At 42.4% G+C, this 16,357-nt stretch overlaps 1 protein-coding gene across 1 annotated transcript in view; it reads right to left on the bottom strand.

The window, feature by feature from the left end:
* Spag17 (sperm associated antigen 17) overlaps nt 1-16,357 on the bottom strand; it is a 234,269-nt gene that overhangs the window by 9,686 nt on the left and 208,226 nt on the right. Inside the window, exons 45-48 of the mRNA XM_052731519.1 lie at nt 15,652-15,836; nt 7,360-7,420; nt 2,942-3,086; nt 108-252 (exon numbers count right to left, since the gene is read on the bottom strand). Of these exons, the coding sequence (XP_052587479.1) occupies nt 113-252; nt 2,942-3,086; nt 7,360-7,420; nt 15,652-15,836 (531 nt within the window). The 3' untranslated portion in view covers nt 108-112. The remainder of the gene's footprint in view (nt 1-107; nt 253-2,941; nt 3,087-7,359; nt 7,421-15,651; nt 15,837-16,357) is intronic.

Below are 16,357 nucleotides of genomic sequence, written 5' to 3'. Positions count from 1 at the left end.
CTGAAAACATTTTCATTTTTGGCTGTAAGAAATCAGGGAGAAACCCTGAGGTCTGAAAACCCTCAGGTCAGGTTTGAGTGGTTGATAAGATGGCATTTACTACTTACAGATCCTAACGATGAGTGGTCTTTTGAGATGTGAAGACTCCAAGTGCAGAGGAGGAGATTGTGGAAGTCCTGTAGACCATGGGATTTTCTTTTCCCTGGGGAAAATCTTTGGGTCGATTGTCATAGTTACTGCTTGTTAAAACTAGTAAAATACTCATTAAGGACTATGAACTTCACAGTTTAATGATCTTTTATACAGACCCAAATGATGTTTTAAAATTGTAGTCTCGAGCAGCATTAGCCCTTGGCAGGTGCCCTTCTGTGTAAGACACATTCTTAGGTACAAGAGTTTGTAGCTGAAAGTTTTCCTGTGCTCGCCTGGCACCAAGGTCCCACAGCCACTTATAAAATTCCTGTGTCCCTGGTACATATACACAATGGAATACTACTCAGCAGAGAAAAACAATGGCATCATGAGGTTTGCAGGCAAATGGATGGATCTAGAAAAAATCATCCTGAGTGAGGTAACCCAGACTCAGAAAGACAAACATGGTATGTACTCACTCATAGCAAGATACTAGACATGAAACAAGGATGACTTGTCTGCTACTCACATCACCAGGGAGGCTACCTGGAAAACAGGACCCCAAGAAAGATACAGGGATCACCCAATGACAGAGAAATGGAATGAGATCTACATGAACAGCCTGGACATGAGTGGGGGTAATGAAAGGCGAGGGTTGAGGGAAAGAGAGCTTGGGGGAGCGGGAGATCCCAGCTGGATCAACAACAGAGAGGGAGAACAAGGAATAGGAGACCATGGTAAATAAAGACCACATGAGAATAGGAAGAAGCAAAGTGCTAGAGAGGCCCACAGAAATCCACAAAGATACCCACACAACAGACTGCTGGCAGTGGTCGAGAGACAGCCCGAACTGACCTACTCTGGTGATGGGATGGCCAAACACCCTAATTGTTGTGCTAGAAACCTCATCCAACTACTGAGGGATCTAGATGCAGAGATCCATGACTAGGCCCCGGGTGGATCTCTGGGAGTCCAATTAGCGAGAATGAGGAGGGTTTATATGAGCGAGAATTGTTGAGACCAAGGTTGGATAAAGCACAGGGACAAATAGCCAAATGAATGGAAACACATGAACTATGAACCAATGGCTGAGGGGTCCCCACTGGATCAGGCCCTCTGAATGGATGAGACAGTTGATTGGCTTGATCTGTTTGGGAGGCATCCAGGCAGTGGGACCAGATCTTGTGCTCATTGCATGAGTTGGCTGTTTGAAACCTGGGGCCTATGCAGGATTGTTTGGCTCGGCCTGGGAGGAGGGGACTAGACCTACCTGGACTGAGTCTACCAGGTTGACCTCAGTCTGTGGGGAAGGCTTTGCCCTGGAGGAGATGGGAATGGGGGGGGGGGGTTGGGGGGAAGGTGAGGGGGACGGGAGGGGGGAGAACAAGGGAATCCGTGGCTGATATGTAGAACTGAATTGTATTGCAAAATAAATTAATAAAAAAAAAAAAAAAAAAATTCCTGTGTCCCGCCTGGTCCTGCAACCGCTCAGACCCAAGTAAACACACAGAGGTTTATTTACAAATGATATAGCCTAATGGCTGAGGCTTCTCACTAGTTAGTTCTTATATCTTAAATTAACCCATTTCTATAAATCAATACTTTGCCTCGTGGCTTACTTGTAGGTACCTTTACATCCTGCTTCTGACAGCCGCTAGCAGCATCTATCCCATTCTGTCTTCTTCCTTCCTCTCTCTTTAGAATGTCCCGCCTAACCTTATTCTGCCTCACCATTGGCCAAACAGCTTTATTTATCAACCAATCAGAGTAACACATTTTCACAGCATACAGAATGCCATCATCCATCAAGAGTTGGATCCTTGTGTTTTAGCACAACTTCTTTTCTCCACAGTGTGATTTTTCTCCCAATTGTCCTGAGACATTGTTTTTCTCCCAAAGTCTATGAGAGACCATCACCACCAGTCCCCAGACCTTATCAACAAGGTGATTTCATGCAGTTAGGGTAGGGAATGGGTCTTGGTTTTGGGACACTGGCTGTGAGCCATCTTTAGGAAATAAATTCAATCATTCAAACCATTTTCTTGTCTGTGTGTGTCTAACTGATAAGTGGACACAGTGGCTGCCTATTAGAGACATCTAATAGAATAGATGGACAGATGAATTCACTTACATTTCTACTGAAACAAAGCTTGTTCAGTGCATCCCCCCACTTTCACTTCATCTCGATCCTCAACTCTTCATCCTCCCTCAGCAAGGCTAGCCCTTCATCTCTGCTCTCGAGTCCTCTCCTGTCTGTAGGATAGGGCCATTTAGTTACTTTTAGTCATGTTTCAAATGCTTCCCTTTGCTGTTCTCAAGCCTAGAAACAATACGCTAAACAAAATGTCTTCCTCTCTGTAGTATCATTATGGTAACAGTACCTGGTTCCTTTGGACTCCTTTACTCCTGCTCCCTAAACAGATCCCAAATTTCTCTTTCCCATGCCCTCAAACATCAGCTATGTGCAGAGGATAGAGAATAGAGAATAGAGAGGATAGAGAAATTTTTCTATTGCCAGCTCCTGCATTTTGGCTGAGATCTCATTACTAAGAGCTGCAGTTTGGTTTCTGACTCTAAAGGGGACTTAGGTCATGTCTTTACATCCATCCTAATAAGTTTCACTTTGGCTTTTGCTATTTCTTACCCCACATCATCCTTTCATGCCCCCCCCCCAATCTGCTATTGCCATCCTATGTATAGTTCTTGGCCTAGTGAAGAACTAATGGACATTTTGTCTTTTATGTTTTTCTAACTCATTTCACTATTTCTGCACTATGCATAGTTACAAAAAGTGAGCTTTAAAGGATATTTGCTTCCACAGGTAAGAATAGAATGTCATGCTCTGTTATGATCTCAATATTGTGGGAGATGTGTGCTGACCCCTTGGCACCATCTTCTCCAACAGCCATGGCAAATAGCTCTACCTTGAGCTCTGCATGCAAACCAGCAGCCACCTGTAAGACATCAAATTCCAGTTTACAACCAGTTTGGACAATATACCTATAGTCTCTAAACTTTAGTTTTCGCATCCATGAATTTGGCACTAATAAATATAAGCATTATGTATGAGGACTGAATGAAGTCCTGAGTAAATGCGTATCATTGCCATGAGTGTGCCCATCTCAAGACCCCAAGGCCTCAGACCCATTGGAATGGCAAAGCCTTTTGGTGACCTTTGGTGGGTGTGTGAATGTTGACAGCAGGTGTAGAAGGCATCTGCAGCAGCTTCCTTTTCCAGGATGTTTACTGTAGAGACCTCAAAACCAAGATTAGCTAAATCTACCTCCTTATTCAACTATATACAATAACCCTTCCTCTTCCATTCAGATGTATAGATAAATGTGCTGTGTGTTCCAGGCTATTGGTGCTGCCATCTCCACCACGATGGCCCACCTGATCCCGGCTTTTCTGTATGTGTGTCTGTGTGTCTATCCTTTCTTTATTCCCTGTCACCCCAGTGGGCTCGTTTCTATAACCCAGCTGTGTGGGTCAGGGAACATGTTTTAATTAGGTAGAACAGTGTAGAATTCCAGTAAATAAATTGGACTGAAGACAAACTTCTGAAGTGTATTGGAGTTTGAGTCTGAAACATCCCCAAAGGCCATATACTAGAAGTTTGGTGTCAGCCTGTTGTACTCTCAAGAGCTGGTGTGGGCTTAGTGCAAGAAAAAGAGGTCGATGAGGGTATGCCCTTGGCCCCTCCTCTCTTCCTGTGCTTCTGGGAAGCCATAAAGAAAGCAGCTTTGCTCTCACATGTACCCCTGCCCTGATATTCCACAGACCCCCGAAACACAGCACTACGTGATGACAAAGTGACACCTCTGAAGCTGTGAGCCAGAATAAACCTTGTTTTTTTTTTAGACTGACTGACACAAAGGCACAAGCCAGGTGCTGTTCGGGGCTCAGAGAGGGTTAAATGACAGAATGTTGGCAGGGAAAGGAAACTACTGCAATACCCATAATTTTTTCCTCCTGATTTCTTCTTCCAACTCTATTGGCTCTTTTCCTCATGCTTCCTAAACAGATGCCAAATTTCTCTTTCTCATATTCTCAAACATTAGCTATGTGTAGAGGACACTTGAAATTTTTCTATCTCTGACTCTGACTTCTTGACTTAGATCTCATTACTAAGATCCACAATTCAATTTCTGATCCGTGAACCTTAAGTCATGTCCTTATATCCATACTATTTCTTGAGTGTTGGTTATTAGTTTCTGTCTGCTGGCTGATAAAGGTAAATTTTATCCAAGATAAATATAGATGTAATATAAGAAACATGATGACTCTCCTGCTACTTGGTCTCTAGGATTATAATATAGGATGTGTAGAGTGACAGGGCCAGTAGAGGGAGACAGAATAAGTGTAGATGCCAAGCTGCCTAGGTCTAAAAGCAAGGAAGAGGTTTGTACCAACAAAGAAGAAATCCAATATATAGTCGCAACAAAGCATTGGGCTGCTTGCCTTGTTCTTGGAAGGCACACTAGCCAGGAGAGGGAGAGATGTTTATGTTTCTAAGCTGCCTCTCCAGGAGGTGGGCTAAAAAGCAGACGTGGGAACAGTTATCTGGAAAAAATAAATCACACACTACCACATGGAGAGCAATTAGATACAAATGGAAATTTAAAATACAGTTTTATAAATAATAGAATTGAAAAATGTTTCCATTTTTTTTTTTCAACAGTATATGTGTGAGCATGCTGGAGCAGATCCCGAGATTGTTTCTGAGAGTCCCAGACTTGGTCCTCCAAGCCCAACAATCAGAAGGACTGAGTAGTGATGAAATTCCACAGGAGAGTTGGAGTAATGCCACAGTGCAGTTTACCCAGGCTTAGAGCACATTTATTTAGCGCTGGCAACTAACCAAGCTGAACAGTGGTTAGATTTACATAGACAGAAGACTATAGATTATAGTTTTTGTCAGAGCCAAAACCTACTGTCAAAAAGGGGAAAGAAATACTCTTATAGTATGGTGAGCTTCAAAGAATGCACACTGAGTTTTTACTAGTTATAAAGGTTGATCCAGCAGTCACTTAGCTGTTAGAATGACCTGTTCTTTAGATTAAAATGAGATTAATAACTTCTCAGAACAGTAGAAGAAGGGCTTGCTTTGATATTCTTTTGATGTTGTGAAGAATCTGACATCTTTATGTGTTTACTTCGGGGCTATGAGTGCACAGGCTTGGACACAAATGTTTGCCATCAGAGGTGTGTGTGGAGGTCAGAGGACAACTTTCAGGAGTTGGTTCTCTATTTTTACCACATGGGGTCTGGAGATCAAACTCAGATTGTGAGGCTTGGTGGCAGGCACCTTAACCTGCTGAGTCATCTCACTGGCCCCAGGATTCTGAAATCTTGACATCATATGGTGGTGAGTTATTTCAGAGAAATAAATAGGCATGGAGTCGTGGATATAATGTCAACATTGGTATATCTTCAAAATCTTCATATCTTCTTTAAAGCTTCAGCCTGTGCCCTGATATTTTGCTATAGGTTGTGAGATATGCAAACTAGGAGTGGGCTGAGAACTTCTGGTCTACAAGCCCTCCTCTACAAATGATGGAAACAAGGCTCAGAGCATTGACACCCAGCCTTGCCTAGTACAAAGCAGTCATCACAAGCCGATGGGCTCTGTGGTACACTAAGTTGATCCCTCTATGTCTGTAACAAGTGTGGCTGCTTTAGTGGCTTCCCTTTGCTTGCTGTGGGACCACATACCCTTGCTGCCTGTTCTCCTGAGCCTACACACCCTCACTTCTGTGCCTGATGGTTCATGAGCCCACTGGAGTTCCTACTTCATTCTGGTCATACCTGTCTAAGTTCCTGCTATCTGCCTGACCCCATTAGGTGCCTGGATGCCATTTTTAACATCCTCTCTGTGTCCTGGCTCTAGGGTGAGTATGACAGGAGCTCGGCATTTGCCGGGAGATGTAAGGGCTGGTGAAGCAGCGCTGTGATGTGCTTACAAGTATGGTTAAATTATAACGTGGGATAAACTTCTGTTTATTTTCCATAACACTTCTAAATTTATATCATTAAAGTAAGAGGGAATAAAAATTAATATTCACCTTTTTAAACTAAACACCCCATTGTTCAGAATACAGCAAATTCAGATGGGATTCGGTTTAATTTTTGATTTTCATTTCTCTTACAGTGTTTATCTTTAATTGAGACACAGAGGTGTCCATAATTACAAATTGTGATGTGATGTTTGGACATGTATACACAATTAGTGATGCTCATCCTAGGTAATTAGCATATCCATCACCTCAAACATTCATCTTTCATGTTGAGAACACTGAAGAAAGATACACAAAACAATACTTTTTTTCATGTAACCAAATGTGACAGTTCCTTGGCATAGTCCCACATTTCTTGTTTTACAGTTTGACATTTTTAAATTTGTGTATTTAGAGTTTTGGAGAAATAAAACAGCTGATGACTTTAATAAAATAATGACTTCCTATTATTTTGTTAGATAATATTCTCTGGAAAACATGGGAAAGCAAACCAGATTTTTATAAAGTAAGAAAGAACAGGATGATTGTTTTCATGGAGGACATGTCACTTTTCAGAAGGATTCTATTTAAAATAATTTTGTTTTATTTGTTTTATTTTATGTGTATGTGTATGTGTATGTGTGTGTATATGTGTGTTTTTCTGCATGTACGTCTGTGTACATCCATGCAGTGTCTGTGGAGATCAGAGGAGACTGTTGGATCCCCTGGAACTAGACTTACAGGTGGTTGTGAGCTGCCAGGTAAGTACTGGGAACCAATCCTGGGTCCTCTGCAAGAGTAGCATTCACTCTTAACCACCCAACCAAGTCTCCACTCCCTAAGAATTCAGTTTTTACACAGGTCATATGCATGTGACTGTACATAATTGTACTCCTGGGATGAGCGAGGGGAGCTTCCCAAGTGTTTCCAGCTGAAGTTAAACTCTTTACTCATAGCATTTTTGTCATGGTTCTTACATGGAATAATGACATGGAGCCACATGGGGACCAATCTAGGGAGTCTCTTCCTTATGAAACTAGAAAAATTAGACCCACTCAGGATTTAAACTGGGTATCAGAATGATATAAAAGGCAACTGCAATGGGAAAATACATATTCACATGTGCGCATGCAACACACACACACATGCACACGTGCGCACACACACACACACACACACACACACACACACACACACACACACACACACACTTGATAACAGGTGGACTTACAGGCCCAGGTTTATACGACACTTTCAGTCCAGTGCTGGGTGGGGGCTGCTTCACTCTAAACCTACCAGGAAGAGAAATGGGAGATTATAAAAATAAGCAGTGAAGAAACTTGGGCGCTACGAAGTCAGGAAGGCGTTAAACCAGAAGCCAGGCAGTCCGTGCCATCGACAAACACCCGAAGACCTTACTATTCCACTGAGAGAAAAATTCAGGACCCACTCATTTCACAACAGCTCTCCTCAGCATGAAGTGGCCTCCCACCTACACTCCCACCCTTCGTTACCGGTTGCTGATGGGCCCGGGCAGAGCACTGCCAGTGTTTGGCCATGTGTGCTTTGCAGTGGAGCTGTCAGTGTTAATGTGCATGCTGACAGCCAGGTTGTGCAGCTGCAGAATTACAGCACTTTGGGGAAACAGCAAAGCATGGGAGCCAGGCTGCCTCTGACTTGGTGTGGGGTTTGCATGCTTGGGGAGAGGAGGGACCAAAGGAGATCAGAAGATGATGAAGGGCTTGAGAAGTTCTTTGTCCACACACGCTGCTTGTTGCTCTCTTTCCCTGCTTGTGGTCTGTGGGTTCTGCCTGGGGATGAAAGGCCTGGAGTACTCTGCAAAGGAAAGCCTCCCTCCACACTGACTCCCACCCACGCCTCCCATCAGCTCTGCCGTCCAGCCATCATAGCTGAATTGAACAAGCAGTGGAGTGAAATCTCTACAACCAGAACTCTGCTGGAGAGACAGGATCTACATAAACAGGTTTGACTAGTTTAGTGTTAACTCTCTGTTCCCTCCCACCCGCTTCATTGGTAACAACCTGGAAAAAAATGGGTCTTAACTGGTACTCTGAGTCCCGTCACTATGTTGTTTCTTGGGGAGCCAACATCCCTGAAGTTGGGGTTTGCCTCAACTAAAGGTTGAAAATAATCTTTCGAACTGGGCGCTTCTGCCATTTTACTATATTTCATTTCCATTCCAGATTCATAAACATTTTCAAAGGGTTTGTTATTATATAAGAATAACTCTGCAACTGAAATATTTATTTCATTTTGATGGAAACCTTTCCACCACACACATTGTGCTTCAGCTCAATTCAGAACAGAACTGAAGACTCTGTAATTTGGAGTGGCCTTGGCATAGATTTATGGTATAATGATCAAATGTAAATGACTAAACTCCCATGTGGCTGCGGTGACCACAATAACGTGAAGTCTCTAGACATGTTAGTGATAGCAATGACCTGGTTGGTGCCCAAGAAGTCTGAGCCCTATCTTCATTCTAGCCCACAAGACCTTGAAGCAGATTGTTCAATTCCATTATATATAAGGTCTCAGAAGGCTCAAAGATTCCTTTGGTTTGGGTCTAGAAAATACCAGGTATATTTTCAGATCCATGTATAAACTGAACTGTGAGTTAAGATGCTTATTACTAAGCAGCAACCAGAGCACAAATCTCTCTGCTTCTAGAGTGAAGTGTTTGTGGGCATTTGGGGAATTCTACACAAAATGCCTCTCCAAGGAAGATTCCAGGCATTTTAATCAAAAGTCCAGGTCCAGATTTGAATCTAGGTCTAGGTCCACAAGTTCTCTAAGACATTATACAATCTCAGTCCCACTCCCATAGGTGATTAGATGAACTGGGACAGGTCTTAGAGCTGAGATCAGTGAAGTACAGCACAGTCATTCTCATGTGCCTTCTCAAATGCACCTTGTTGGGGACTGGGTAAAACCTGACTGCAGCTGTGGTCTTGGAGTGTTTGGGTTGAGCATGTACGTCACAGCCCCATTGCCTCTGTGTCTCTTGTATATGGGCAGGCCAGACTTTTGAGAGGATTTGTCTCTGTATATCTTGAAATGTAGATGGCGCCAAGAAAGCTAAAGAACGTGCTAATGGAATGGAGCTTGATGTATGTAGAATCAGAGTTTATTTTGTGTAGCTCACACTGCTGGGATTATGACAGGACAGGATCGAGGCTATGGTGACTGGGGATATTACAGCAGATGATACTGAAGAGGTGGTGGGGGCTGGAGAGCTGCTCAGACAGGGTCCTTCTCCCTACTACAGTAGTGGAGGACTCAGGTCCCATTTCTGATCATGCTACTCATCTCATCACTACCAAAGCATGGAGTTAAAGACTTTTGGAAGCCTGCCATAGAGCTGGGATATTGTTTGTGAGCAATATTTCCTATTAATTCTTGTTTAAAAAGCAAACAGTGCCTAGTGAAGTTAGGTGACTTTTACACCTTTTATGATGACCACTTTTGGTGGAGTTCACATGTTGTTTTCATTCTACATTTGTGTAGTTCAGTGCTTTGTTCAAAATGAAGTGTTTCAGAAAAGGATGTTTTGCATATATTTTTTACAGTCCAAATTTTGACAGCTGAGATGCTTCTACAACAAAAGTTCACTGAAACATTTTTTTTTTTTCCTGTTAAATCCAGGGTATTCTGAGGATCAAAGCCTGTGTGTCAAATGCTACCAAATAACAAAAAGCAACCATAAACAGTTTGATTTTTAAAAAGGAGCATATAAATGATAGTAGGAGAGGAATACTTAAATGTATTAAACCGCAGAGGTAGAAAATAAGAGATTAAAAAGCCAGAAAACCGCCGGGCGGTGGTGGTGCACGCCTTTAATCCCAGCACTCGGGAGGCAGAGCCAGGCGGATCTCTGTGAGTTCGAGGCCAGCCTGGACTACCAAGTGAGTTCCAGGAAAGGCGCAAAGCTACACCGAGAAACCCTGTCTCGAAAAACCAAAAAAAAAAAAAAAAAAAAAAAAGCCAGAAAACCAAAAATTAAATGGCAACACTGTCACTACACATGTTGCCGTGACAGGTTTAAATTTCCTAGTCAGAAGACATCAAGTGGTAGAATAGATTAAAAAGTAAACAAGAGGCCGGGCAGCGGTGGCACATGCCTTTAAACCCAGCACTCAGGAGGCAGAGTCAGGCAGCTCTCTGTGAGTTCGAGGCCAGCCTGGACTACACAGTGAGTTCCAAGACAGGAACCAAAGCTACACAGAGAAACACTGTCTCAAAACACACACACACACACACACACACAGACACACACACACACACAAAAGATAAACAAGAAATAAGATCCACCCCCCTGCTGCCTGTGAGCAATCCCCTTCAGGGCACACCAGGCTGAAAGTGAAAGGACTTTTCATGCAAATGCTAACCTGCTAACCAAAAGACTGCAGAGAGGGCTGCACTCACACATAGGACTTGAAGACTCATTTCAAGACAAAAATCATGGGAGAAAAGAAAGGCGAGCTCATCAGGAAGTAATCTAATTTGATGGTGGGCAATTATTTAAAATACAACTCTACAACCTGTCTGATTTCTGAGGCACCGAGTGGAATTTCTTTACTCATTGTGTTTTCTATTCTCATTGACTAGCAAAAGTTCATGATTGACATATTACACATATAAATATCAAATATCAGAGCGCCCAAGTACACAAGGAAAACTTGTGTAATAAAAATAAAGGGAAAATAAGGAGCAATTCAGTACCATTTTCTACAATGAGTAGATCAACTAGAGAGATAAATAATAAAAAGCCCTAGACATGAGTTCAGTCTTCGACAAAATGGACCTAGCAGACATATACTACATACACTTCTATCCAAAAACTGACTATAAGTTCATCTCTAATGCACACGGAACATTTGCCAGGATAGATCAAATGAGTCACAAAACAATTCCTTTAAAATGTAGATGATTACAATAATGTCTAGTATCATTTCAGACACCAATAGCCTGAAACTGTAACTCAATTACAGAAAGAATCTTACAAAATTATGTGGATATTAAGCCCCATGCTCCTGAACAAACAACGAATGGATGAAAGGAAAAATCAAAAGAGATTAGAAAGCAGGTTGAAAGGAGTCAAACCCAGACATACCGTGTGAGGTACAGGGGGAGAAACTCCAAGAGGGAAGTTTATCCCAATAAATGTCTGCATTGTTACTGTGCACCAATCTCCTCCCAGATAAAAGCCTCCATCTTGGAGGAAGCTCCTTAGGAGGAGGTCTAAGGGGAGACGAAATATTTCATCCTGCTGGGAAGCTGCTTACGACACAGGAAGTAATGACTCAAAAGCTACCAGAAGTTCCTAAAACTGACTAGATTTACTAGACCACCCCCTCCCCATACATACAATCAGTAAGGACTTCTAAGAGACGCCTCCAGACAAGCTAAGCTGACTAGAAGAGGCTCAGACCAGCCAAGGCACCTGGGAGGGGCAGAGATCAGGTGAATTGCTTGGAAGAGGTTCAGACCCGAAGGAGATGCTCTCCAACCTGTTGAGCTACCTGCAGTCTGTGCAGAGTGCTCCAAGTCTCCAGCTCTTGTGAGCTGTCACCCATGCTGGGGTGGGCTTTGGTGATGCAGCTGTCTTCAAGTTATTTCTGCTCCTGTAAGTGACCCCTCACCTATATTCCTGTAAGGAACCTCAGTGAAGCTCACTGGTTCACCAGAGCAGACTTTGGTCATATCCTTACTCTGGTCCCTCATTGATTCCATCTCTGGGACAAGTGGACATTTGTTCATGTCTCCTCAGGAATAGTGTCACACAACAACTAAAACAGAAAAAGATTTCAAAGAGATAGTCCAATACTATACATCAAGGAACTAGAAAAAGGGGTAAGTCTAACCCGGATTTGCAGAAGGAAGGAAAGAATAAAAACCAGAGCAGAAATATATCAACATGACAAACTACATAAATAAGAGAACAGAGTCAATAAAACTGAGATTTGACTTAAAAAAAAAGGAACTGTATTAGCTCTCAGCCAGCCAAAGAAAACTAGAGAAAAGAAAGACAAAATTTATGATACCTCAAAAATAAAAACTGTCACAAAGGATTAAAATGAACAGTTTTATACCACCAAATAGAATAACTCATATGAAATGGATATATTCCTTTAAATATACAACTTATCACATAGGTCAAGAAGAAATAGAACACCTGGGCAGACTAATAATACTTAGAGACTGGATAATGGATACAAGACTTCCCATTTTAGCTACTTTTCTCATGACAACATACTTGACAGAAGAAACCTAAAGGAGCAAAGTTTATTCTGGTTTGCACTTCAGGGATGGGCAGTCAGTCCATCCCAGCACAGAAGGCATGGCTATGAGTCGGCTGGTTACATTGCATCCTTGGGAAAAAGAGAGATGAGTGCTCGCGCTCACTTTGCTTTCTCCTTTTCTGTCCTTTTTAGTCAGTGGAGGAGCCTGCCCACATCCAGTGTGGTCTTCCCTCTAGGAAATGCTTTCACAGACGTGCCCAGAAGTATGTGCCTCCTCCATGACTCTCTCTGTACAGAATCAGGTTGACAAAGTAGATTAACCATTGCAAGTATACTCCCTGTCAATCTGAACCCTAAATCACTTTTAAGTCAAAGCATTCTGCCACTGGTCCCCGTAGGCTCACGGTCATCTCAAAATGTAAAATTCACTCATTCCAACTTCAACATCAGCCTAGCATCACCTTATAGTTAAGCCAGAAAAAAATCACAAGAAGACTACACATTATTGATGGACATTGACACAAAAAATCCCTAATACATTAGACATGCTAAGTATCAGGACCAAATGCAAGTTAATTGCATGTGTACAAATCAACGTAATACACTTACAGACTTGCAGATAATACTTATAAGCCTCAACTGATAAATAAAGCTTCTGACAAAGGCTGAAATGTATTGACCTAATTACAGACTCTGAACAGTTCAGTCGTAGAGGGGAAGTACATGACATAATAAGGACTCCCATGAGAAACCCAGAGATGACATCTTTCCTCTTGAGAGCTGGTGAAAGGAAAATGTGCTCACTTCCACCACTGCTGTTGCCCATGGCATAAAAGCACTAAATTAGCCATCAGATGAGAAAAAGAAAAGATATCCAGATTGGAAAGGGGAAAGTTAAGTTACCTCTTCACATAAAAGCCAGATATTATAAAAGGAAAGCTGTTAGACCTAACAAATTGCCTGGAATTTTGGGGCACAAGGTCAATCTTCAAAAATCGATAGCATTTTTATATTACAAAACAGTAGCTAAAATATTGAGAAGATAATTTCACATAAGGTAGCATTGAAAAAATCATACACTTAATCAAGGAAATATCAATCTATTCAGAGCCATAAAACACTGAAAGACACGGAAGAAAACATGTGACTGCAGAGATGCCCTGTGTCCACGGATCGGAAGAAAACTATTAGAACACCCATAATAAACAAGGTGAGGCAGCACTTGAGAAGCTGAAGCAAGAGGATTGCTGTGCATTCAAGGCCGGCCAGTGTTAGATAGTGAGAGTTTGCCTCCAAAAAAGCAAAACCAAACGTGAAATGTCCATAAAACTCCTCCAAAGGCCAATGGCTCTCTATAGACTGTGCTGGCTAGTTTGATGTCAACTTGACACAAGCTACAGTCAATGGAAGGGAAGGAAACTTAATTAAGAAAATGTTGGGCTGGAGAGATGGCTCAGAGGTTAAGAGCACTGACTGCTCTTCTAGAGGTCCTGAGTTCGATTCCCAGCACCCACATGGTGGCTCACAACCATCTGTAATGAGATCTGGCTCCCTCTTCTGTATACATAATAAGTAAATAAATCACAACCATCTGTAATGAGATCTGGCTCCCTCTTCTGTATACATAATAAGTAAATAAATCTTTAAAAAAAAAAGAAAGAAAATGTCTCCATAAGATCTGGCTGTAAGACATTTACTTAATTAGTGATTGATGCGGGAGGGCCCAGCCCATTGTGTGTGGTTCCATTCCTGGGCTGTGGACCTGGATTCTATAGGAAAGCAGGTTGAGTAAGCCTTGAAAAGAAACCCAGTAAGCAGCACCCCTCCATGGCCTCTGCATCAGTTCCTGCTTCCAGGTTCCTGCCCTGTTTGAGTTCCTGCCCTGACCTTCTTCAGTGATGGACTATGAGGATGAAGTATAAGCCAAATAAACCCTTTCCTCCCCAACTTGCTTTTGATTACGGTGTTTGATCATAGCAAAGTAACCCTAACTAGGACACAGAAATTGGGAAACAATATCCTAAATTTGTATGAAACCATAAGAGATGCTTAATAGCCAAAATAATTCCCAGGAAGGAAAACAAAGTTGGAACATCACATGTCCTGATTTAAAGCTGTTAGAAAGCTACAACAATCAAAACAGCATGACGCAGACATAAAATCTGACAGACATGAAGATCAGTTGGATAGAACAGAGCCCATAAGTAAATACATACATGCATACATATGCCAAGCAACTTTCAAATAGGCTCCAAAAACACAAAGAGGAAACCACAATCTCTTAAACAAGTGGTGCTGCAAAACTGGATTTCTACATGCAACAGAATGAAAATGGAGTTGCATTTAAGTCCACAACTCAAAATCAACCCAGAATGGACATATATATGCTTTCAGGTTCTGTGTATTAATTATTGAAGTGCTTGTACAAATTATTTGTTTTTTGCTAGGTCAGATCTAGAGTTGAGTGAGTGGCCTCTGCTGAAGCATGAGTAATGATATGCAGAAAGCATGAAAGCAGCTATCACATTATCAGAGCCCAGGCAATATTGATGTGTTGAAGAATGAATGAATGGATAAAGGAGTGAACCATGTGATTATTCAGGAGTCAAGATGGCATTATTGTTTGGCAAATGATCATTGATATGGACAAGACAATCTCTGGAGGAACATGGGCAGGCACTTGGTACCTTTGCCTTGTGAAGGCAATACAGACCTCATCTTAGGGTAGGGCCACCATCTTAGAACACCTGTTGTACTCAGTTCCAGGAAAGACCTCAGGAATGTGCCATGACAACTCGAACAGATACAGAGCAGTATGCTTCTGCAGACATTCTGTCTGTGGTTTATGGCCCTTGAAGATATCCAGATAATCCTGCTGAGCAGTCCAGATAATCCTGCTGAGCAAGTTGTGGTTTCCCACCAAAATGTCTAACCCAGTGATTTCAAATGTGGTTTTGTGCCCAAAGTCTAGACCAATAGTTTCAAAAAATCACCTTGCCCCATATCCTTTCTACCGAATCCCAAGTTGCCAAAGCATGTAATTCCTGGCTTGCGGTTTTTCCCTATAAAAAACTCTTTACCCCTGGGCCCACTGCCACCACTGCATTTCCCTCCATCTGCCCGGCGATGCCCCAGGTTGAGCCTGACAATAAAAAGATTCTTTTGTGCTTGCCTTGGAAACTGGCTCCTTGGTGGTCTCTGGGGGTTTTGTGAAATGGGTACAAGAGCCTCACCTGCAGAAATGGGTACAAGAGCCTCACCTGCAGAAGTCCACACCAACGTTCTTGAGCTTCACAATGGTCGCATAGGTGTGTCCTTCTTTAAGCACTCCAAACTTCACTGTCGGTGGGAGAAGGTGGAACCCGAAAGGGGATGCATTTGCGTTATAAATAGCAGCAGATGCAATGGAAGATGTGTTCACTTTCCCCCCAACAGTATCTTCCACCTTTGTAGAGCAGAAAAATTGATAAAGTAAAAAGAGGAGTTTTTGATTAAAGAAAACACTGCGGACACCAGAGAGGAATGACTGCTTGGCCAAGGGAAGACTCAAAAGATTTATGGTCTCATGCAATTCTTACAACATCTTTATTGTTCAGTTGGAGCCTCCAGCTCTCTCCTGCACGATCTGGAAAGCCTCCCAGCCCCTCCGAACCCTACCAGCTCAGTCTTTGAACAAAGGAAAGGCACTAAAAGCCAGTTCCGCATTCTTGGCAACTATTGCAGCTTCCTCCCCGGAAGTTGCCAGCACCCAAGTTCCTGCCTAAGCATCCAGCTTTTGACCATACTTGGGCACAAACCCAGCTGGTAGCAGACAAGTCATCATCCCTTAGTTGGGGGGAGGTGACTTCTCTGGCCTCAATCTCTGGGATCAGAGAACCCTCCTGGGAATTGCTCTCAATAAACCTGTTGTTGTATTTTTAAAATTTGGCTTGATCTGGCTTACTGCATTGGTGGGGAAACTTATTA

Source organism: Peromyscus californicus, unplaced genomic scaffold (assembly GCF_007827085.1).
Source record: "Peromyscus californicus insignis strain IS unplaced genomic scaffold, ASM782708v3 Scaffold_9__1_contigs__length_137607984, whole genome shotgun sequence".
In the NCBI taxonomy this organism is placed as follows: domain Eukaryota; kingdom Metazoa; phylum Chordata; class Mammalia; order Rodentia; family Cricetidae; genus Peromyscus; species Peromyscus californicus.
The sequence above is the reverse complement of the archived record's forward strand: the minus strand, read 5'-3'. Positions and strand labels throughout refer to the sequence as shown.